This window comes from Eumetopias jubatus, unplaced genomic scaffold (genome assembly GCF_037043125.1).
Source record: "Eumetopias jubatus isolate StellerSeaLion01/CBP00866 unplaced genomic scaffold, mEumJub1_p1.0 scaffold_7, whole genome shotgun sequence".
Lineage (NCBI taxonomy): Eukaryota > Metazoa > Chordata > Mammalia > Carnivora > Otariidae > Eumetopias > Eumetopias jubatus.
In genome coordinates this window covers 42,212,792-42,221,648 of record NW_028274813.1, presented here as the reverse complement: position 1 = coordinate 42,221,648, position 8,857 = coordinate 42,212,792, and the positions used below count along the sequence as shown (strand labels likewise).

At 32.8% G+C, this 8,857-nt stretch overlaps 1 protein-coding gene across 1 annotated transcript in view; it reads right to left on the bottom strand.

Moving 5' to 3' along the window:
* Positions 1–1,449: 1,449 nt before the first annotated feature.
* Positions 1,450–8,857, bottom strand: part of EXOC5 (exocyst complex component 5) — a 55,465-nt gene continuing 48,057 nt past the window's right edge. The window contains exons 15-18 of the mRNA XM_028112313.2: positions 7,831–7,917; positions 4,726–4,834; positions 4,327–4,542; positions 1,450–3,683 (exon numbers count right to left, since the gene is read on the bottom strand). Of these exons, the coding sequence (XP_027968114.1) occupies positions 3,495–3,683; positions 4,327–4,542; positions 4,726–4,834; positions 7,831–7,917 (601 nt within the window). The 3' untranslated portion in view covers positions 1,450–3,494. The remainder of the gene's footprint in view (positions 3,684–4,326; positions 4,543–4,725; positions 4,835–7,830; positions 7,918–8,857) is intronic.

The window sequence follows — 8,857 nt, the reverse complement described above, 5'->3', positions numbered from 1 at the left end:
CACTTCTAGGAAACATCTTACACTTCTGAGTCAATGAGTAATATATGGGTAATATGCAGCATAATTTCATATTAAAAACAATTAAATTCCCAGAGGTGAGCTTTTTAAGTCTATGACAAATTATGCACTGAGTGAACTTTGCTTATTCTCATAAAACAGTTGTTCAAGCATGCCTTAGCCACTACCTTATAAACATGACCACCTTAAAAGGTTTTGTGGCATTTCAGGAACCAAAATCTCTTTATCTGGATACTTGTAAATATTCACCATCACAGATGAAATAAAGGCATTTTAGGGAAGCAGTAAATTCTCCACTTTGAGTCAATCTGGTAATTCAATTATTTCACTGTAAGTCAGAAGGCTGCTATTCAGATAGTGAAATATTTAAAGTAAAAGAGGAAAGAAAATCATTTAAATATATCATAAGTTAACATACTTAGCAGCCCTTCTTTTAAAAAGGGAAGGTGAGGGGTGCCTGAGTGGCTCAGTCGTTGAGTGTCTGCCTTCGGCTCGGGTCATGATCCCAGGGTCCTGGGATCGAGGCCCACATTGGGCTCCCTGCTCCGCGGGAAGCCTGCTTCTCCCTCTCCCACTCCCCCTGCTTGTGTTCCCTCTCTCACTGTGTCTCTTTCTGTCAAATAAATAAAATCTTAAAAAAAAAGGGGGGGGAAGTGCTAGGGACTTGCAACCACGGTGATGCTCAAAATGAGGCTAAATACTTGTCTTGAAATAGTCAGATAGTCAACTATATCTAAAGATCCATCCAAGCATTATTTAATAATTCTTCATAAGGACTATTTATCTACTCTGGTTGACTGTCATTTTCAATATCATAACTTACATATGCTAGACTTCCTTCTTAAACTTGTGTTCTGCATTTCACTTTCTGTACCATTTTATGCAAACATAATATACTCAAGTTGAAGAAAAATAATTTGCAGGGTTTTGGAGCATATTTTCAACTTCAAAACATTACCTAAATATTGCCTGTTAGCTCATGTGGAACTGCAGAAAACTGTAAAGATTCTCCTTATTCAGTGTTGGCTAAAGTTACTAATATACAAAGTTCCATTATTGCTACCTAAAATTTTACCATGTGCACATGAAAAACATCTTACTTATTGGTCATCTCTTTTGAGTCATAAATTGTGGGCAAAATTTTATAGTGGCCACAAATATACATACAAAATACTTTAAAAACTGGAATACAAAGAATGCAAGTAACGCATAGGGGTTTATACAACAAATTTTTTTTTCTTAGAGAAAGATAATCAGTTTAGGTTAAATTTCTAATCTTAGTTATAAAGTATTATTCTCCAAAAAAAAAGGAAGTGAGAAGACCTATGCTATAAAAAATAAAGAACATCTTGAAAACTTAAATAGAAATAATTTTTGAAATTAAGTACACATATCCTAAAGATGTAAAAATGGAGTGAAATAAAAAAACAATTGCAGGGAATTTGTTTATTAAACATTAATGTTAACACTTCTAAGTTAAGTATTCACTTAAGAGTTTTCTTTGTCACTGCCTTGGTCAATGGACATAATGGAAAATATTGCACAAAACTCAAGCATGGAAATAATAATTAACAAAATATCTAAGCAACATGTATATGCTTTACATTTTAAAAATTAGTCCAAACAAAATAATTTGAAGCACTTCTCTGATTTGGAAGTCTTAAAATGTTCTCTCATGTTTTATTTAAGATTTTTTTTCTTTTTTCTTTTTTTTTTTTTTTTTTACAAATTGACACTGTGTACAAAGAGTTCAAATGGCCAGTAAAACTACTGCTTTAAAACTGTTGGCTTTCAGTAACAGAGGTATAATTTGAATTCACATCAGAGCTTTCTAAAATGGCAATAGTACAAGCATATGACTTTCTCTAGTATCCAAAATCTGTTCTGGCTTCCCTTGGCTAAGGAATAGAAAACTAGACAGCCTTCTAAAACTGCCACGATTTACTAAAATGCTTTGATAAAAGTTGGCATACTTCGTTTCTCTTCCTTACCTTGGTAACAACTGGGCTAAAGAGAAAATGAAGAATATTCTGTCAATAGTAATTTAAACAGTAGCTAGCGCTGGACCTGGAAATTTTGGTAAAATTGATGACCATTCAGAAACATAGTCTTAAAAGTAGTTTGCCAAAATTAAGCCAGAAAGGCTACAAGACTACATTAAAGGAAAAAAAATGCCAAGAATGAGCTGAACGTTAAAGTTTATCTGTTCCTAGAAGATTATAAACACCACAAAGGAAGCTGAAACATTACATATAGATAAGAATGAATTCTTGCAGAGCAAGTTTATAGAAATTGTAGAGTAACAGCCTTTCTAAATTTCCACTTGATGTTTAAAATTTTATAAGTGATTTATTATGTCACCATATTAAGCCAATTCAATTAACTCCAATCAGTAAGAACTGCTTCAGAAATGCCTTGAAAAAGATAATGACAGAAACTATAGATTTGCAAAGCAACCAGTTTTTACAAAGCTCATCTCCAGACTTAGAATATATAATGCTATCTATCAATTCCTGATTCCCCTTAAAATGTATTACTTATGTTTAGCCATCCCATCTTATTCCAGTTTAGCATTAAGAAAGAAAGCTTAAAGGACTGCATTGTTGCTAAACACTGTCAATATTTCTCATATTCATCGTTTAGACTAAACCTCATTTTACTTCCCTTATAATATTAAAATAATGAATAAATGTGGTCCTTTAGTTAAGGTCCTCCACCTTATCTTAAGTGAAATATAAAATAAGGTAGATTTATTAATTTCTTGCTAGCATTGGCTTAAAATCTGTTTACGAAATAAGAAATAGTAAACTTTAAGTTTTTTTACCCAGAAAGCAGATGTATTCTGATCCACTCCTAATATCTACATGAAACATTTCATCATTTAGTTTAGTTTATAACATTTTTCTTGGAAATTATTGTTGTACCTCAGGAAAAAATCCAATTAACTACAGAAATTATGCTCAATTATTAACCTTTTGAAAGAGGCAAAAGTTCTCTAGGAAAACCTAAAATAACTTGTTTAACAATTATCAAGTGCTGAAAAGGTCATTAAAAATTGGTAAATAATAAATGCAGTTTTGCTGGATTTTACCATTAATGCAAAATAGGACGGTGAAATTTTCCAACAGAATATGTTAAAGAATGTCAACTGGAACACTGATAACATCTCATTTGTCTTCTGACACCAACATTTTCCAGGATGAAAACAGTGACATGTAGGTTCACAGAATTTGAAATTTAGAATTTGAAATCTGTAAGTTCAAGAATTGAATTAAAATTCAACTTAAGGGGAAAAAGCAAAATATGGCTAGTAGTGTCCAAATTTCAAATAAAATCTCAAGGGTAAGTATGGCTGCTGTTTCTCCAAACAGTCATTTTTCCATAAAATGTTGGCTGTGTCACATTAAGAAATCTCCTGTGCTTTCCATCAACCAAGGCCTGCTGAAGTACAACACATTTCCCTTGTAAATTCAACCTCAGCTGAAATGTCGAGCAAGACGGGCAGATCTATAGTCAGCACGAAGTTGTACAAAGGAGTGAAGAATGTTCTTGTCCAGATTAGCAAGTTGTTCCCCTGAGCAGACTTGCTTTAAATTATCTGGGGCAACTACCAGAAGATTGCAAAGTGCATGCAGAGTATCAAAAAGCTGTAATACCAGTGGAATCTGAATTGAAATAAGAAAAAAAAACATTGAAACGAAACAATTTCTAGTTTTACAATTAGTTTCTCATTTATATACTATTTTCATTTATATACTATTAAGACTTACTAATGTGGGAGAGTTCAATATTAAAAATTGTAAAAGCTCCTGAAAGTGTCAAAACTCAAATATTTCAGACATTACATAAACTTGGTATAATCTTTTTGGGTGAAAAGGTCCATGTCAATTTCCTTCAATAGTAACAGTCATTTATACTTCTGTGGATTAGAATTAGTGACCATTAATTTAGCACTTTTCTTAAATTTAAGCCTTAAGGAAAAGGGATTTCAAGGAGATGTACATGAAGAAAGAACATATTTTCCTGATGTGTGATATATACAGCATTAGTTATGAAAGTCAACAATGTCATTTGGACTGTCAAATTGAAATACGGCCTTGTCTAAAATACAGCACAGAACAAAAATGTGTTAAGACGGAAAATGTGATTAGAACAATACTTTTTCACTTAAGAAATGTTAGATCTGTCTCACTATAATATCAGCAAGTTTTAAACTTTTCGGTAGTGATTATAAGTCAGCATGCATTTTTAATGGTCTGACTTATGTTCTTGAGCCTATTTACAAGTTTTATATTTGTGAATACATACCTTGAAGTCTTTGGCACACTTCCTATATTCAGCTACATCACAAATTGCTAACATGCCACCCATACAACTGTAGGAATATTGTTGAAGATGCTCATAAATAAGTCGATGAAAACGTACTCCAAGTTCCATCAAAACTGTATCCACATTCTTCCCATCCATGGAATTTTTAATCTTTTCCACTTGCTTTCTTACATAAGCACAGACTTTAACACAGGCCTGTAAAATTTTTTCTACACTTATTACATAGAAATGTGTATCAGTTTAGCTAAGGAGAAAATACATACAGTGTCTCATTAATTTCTAAGTATAAAAGAAAAAAACTTAAGAGCACAGTAAGATACACCAATGAAAAAGTTAAGCATAGTAGGTATTACTAGTATACTGAATTATTTTACTCACATTAGTATACTGAATCAAAACATTGTTTTCATCCTCTGGCTTAAAATCTGTTTTCTTTTGTTCTGCAGCCAAGATATGCTTCATCTGTCCAATCATACAATTTAACGTCCTAGAGAATTAAGAACACCATATATTTGACCCATTTATTTTAAATTTACTTTAATTTATATTATTTATACTAAATTGAAATTATTTAATTTCAGAGCACCATAAAATTATTTACTATTGGTAGACTTTAGATTTTAGAAAAAATAAATTCTAGGTCTTGCTATCAATGAACTCTTGGTTTTATTAGCTTCCTGCTCTTGCCCAATACTTTATTTAAGGTAATCTTAAAGATCTTAGAAACCTGTCACTAACTTACTTCCTGTTACCATATACAGACTGGTTAGGAAGAGGGGAAGATAGAGGGTTAAGACAAATGGCCGTTTGGAAGAATTAGTGAGATGAATAGGAGTTCCACAGTCTAAGGACAAGCAGGAAGCTGAACAAATGGTACTAAAGACTCAGTTGAGAAATGAGAACATGGGTTTGTAGTGGCACCAATAATGTTCAAGTTATATGCTATTCTCCACCAGCAATCAGCCACCCAGTTATGGGAATAAAAGGGCCTGCACTGCTCCAAAACCTTGGATCTATAAGATAGTTAAGGTGAATGGAAACAGATTTTAGGGTAATTATAAGGGACTAATTTAAGAGATGGATCAAACAACCTAAGCATAATAATGAATAAAGAAAAGGATAGCAGATTGGCAAAAGATAAATATATTAAGGGCTAGAGTTCCTGCTGAGGTCAGAAAGGTTCTGGAACTGGAAGAACAGGAGGTTGTGAGCAATGAGTGGGATATTCAAGTTTAAGGTTTTTGTTATCAATGATAATGAGGTCTAGTAGGATATGAGAGTAGGTGGCTAAAGTGAAGATGATCAAGAAAATGAATGGGTCACACACATGGAAGTAGAAATAACCTAAGATTTAAGGTTAGAAGAAAAACTGTAAGCCAGATGCCCAAATCCTCAATAAATGTAGGAGACTAACATAAATGACTGAGAGATGACAGCAATAGGAAAAGATGTGAGTTTCAAAGGCAAAGGAGTTCTGACCTAACACCTATAGATGGATACTGGTCTGAAAATATCAGAGAAGAGATCAGGTGAATGCTCTGCTCACCTCTTGGCCCCATGGTACATGGGCAAAAAAATTAGAAGTTCACATTCATGAGGCCACTACAGAATATTGTGCTTTCAGTTAATCAACTAGTGCAAAGACTCTGTGATTAAGGTCTATACAGAAGGACATTAAGAAGACACCAAGGAAATACATCTTTCTATTTCTCTGAAAGTTTAACATATCCAACCTCCCTATGTCCCAAATATGATTTTCAGGTATGATTCTGAGGTAAAGCAAGAGGAAACAAATTAAATTAATATGAGGGATTTAGGTTAGGAAAATACATACTTCTTGAAGTGATGATTATAATGTGTACAATATATCATACACATAATTATATTAAATGAAGTTATATATGGTTCTCATATGGTCCTGACTAAAAACAAAAGGGAGAGACCACTTTTAGGATTATTCTAAGCATATAATTCAGTAAATTAGTCTCAGTAATTAATTTTATAACATCCTATTTTTCCTAGTTTTATTCTTCAATTTTATTTTTCTTACCTTGATTATCATATACTCAATGGTAATTCTGGATCTTAGTGAGAAGATAATTGGGAGGTAAGCTGCAAGTTTGATACTGATAAAGTAAAAATTACTTAATTTTTTGTAAATTAGAGTAGATTCCAGGCTATCCTTATACAGCACTGAAACTAACTTGCATTCAAATATGCTTTCTTAAACAGAAGAGAAAGGAACAGAATTACAGTAAGTAAAAAAGATATGCCCAAATCTAGTAGCATGGGCTTTAGAATTTGAGTTCCAGCTCTACCACCATTAACTGTGTTATCTTATTAGCACATTACGTAATTTCTTTAAGCCTCCATTTCCTCATGTGTAGAACAGAAATAGTATTTCCTACCTAATAAATAAAATAATACAGGTAAAGTTCCTTGCACTGTGCCCAGCACACACCAAATGCTTGATAAGTGGTAACTATCATCATCATCAATATATGCCCACCACGTCATCTCAAGAAAAGAGACCCACTGCTCTATACTATGAACAGGTAAGTAACTACAAAAAGTTATAAAAATTTTTGAATGCAGTCTATATTCACTTAATGAAATTCACTTACAGAAAACAAGTATATTTATTTAAAGCATTTCAGATATAAGCCTAAAAATTCAAATGAAAATAAAATCCTCTATGTTACATACCATTTTTAAGGAGTCTGGAGAGAGAGAGGGAAAGGAGGAGGAGGAGGAGGAGAAAGTGGTGGCCTACAAAAACGGTTTTTCAATTGAATCTAGTTTAAAAGCATACCTAAACATACTGAAAACCTTTTCATGCTGCATTTATAATGGTGTTTTTACAATTTAAAAAATATAAGAGAAAAGGAGGGGCGACTGGCTGGCTCAGTCAGTAGAGAGTGTGACTCTTGGTATCAGGGTTGTGAGTTTGAGTCCCATGTTGGCTGTGGACTTTAAAATAAAATCTTTAGAGACGCCGGGGTGGCTCACTCGGTTGGGTGTGGGCCTTTGGCTTGGGTCATGATCCCAGGGTCCTGGGATCGAGCCCCGCACTGGGCTCCCTGCTCCGCAGGAAGCCTGCTTCTCCCTCTCCCTCTGCCCACTGCTCTGCCTACTTGTCCTCTCTCTCTCTGTCAAATAAATAAATAAATCTTTTTAAAAAAATAAAAAATAAATTAAAAAATAAATAAATAAAGTAAAATCTTTAAAGGAGTGCCTGGGTGGTTCAGTTGGTTATACATCCGACTCTTGATTTAGGCTCAGATCATGATCTCAGAGTCATAAGACTGAGCCCTGTGTCTGGCTCTGTGCTGAGCATGGAGTCTGCTTGAGATTCTCTCCCTCCCTCTGCCCCTTCCCCCAATGCTCTTTCTCTCCAAAATAAATAAATAAATCTTAAAAAAAAATCTTCAAAAGTAAATAAACATAAAGAATATAAGAGAAAAGGTAAAACTAACAACTTGCCTATCAATGCCAGTATCCAATTTCATCTCCATTTGTTCAATTATTTCTTTTTTCTTCTGAAGGCATTCAGATAACTTGGGAGAAGAGCTATTGAATGTTTAAAGGGAAAAAAAATCACATTAGTAGCCTTGTAGAAGTTTTTCATATGCACATGTGTACTGTTATAAACATTTATACATACACATATATTATTTTAATTTGCTCACAAATCCAAGAAGCACATAAGTAGTTATGACTATGCCCAATTCAATACTAGGAAATTATGTAGTATTACTATGCCTAATAGTCACACTAGGAAAAATTAACCAGTTAAACGAGAAGGAAGAGGAAGATTTAGATTTGTTACTTTCATCTAAGAGAAGATATCCCTTAAGAATATAAATATATGTGCTTTTGCAATTTTGGGATTATTTGGTTTCCTTTTTAATTAGATATCTGTATTAACAGTAAAACAAAAACAAACACCAAAGGATATCACCAGAGTCTTAAGAATATAATAAATTACACTAATTAAAATTTGGAGACTAATAGCCAATCCAGCTGTATTTAGATTTCCTATATTATAAAAACAAATTTGACAATCATATTTGCCTTCTGAATGCCATCTCAATGTCAAAAACACCTAAACTATTAAGGAATCTGCAACCCTAATAGTTATGTGAATTCTGTGCTGTGTGGCATTACAGCTCTTAAAATAGTACATTTCCTTTTAAAGTGTGATTCAGGGATCACAAGTGATCTTTGAGATTGTTTTTGAATTAATTTCTTGGCATATCAATGTGTACAATAAAATGTTTAAAATTTTATCTTTTATTTTTCCTTTTTAAAAAATATTTTTCCTTTTTAATAACAGTACACATACAATTTTATAAGGCATGTTTACGTATATTCTACCTTATTTATTAATCCTCACATACTTTAAAAGTTCACATAAATTGAGATATAAACCAAACCTTATTTAATGCCTTATTAAAATCTGTCCTCTTAATCTTATAAAATTTTTGTTGCATATCTTTATACATAGAGC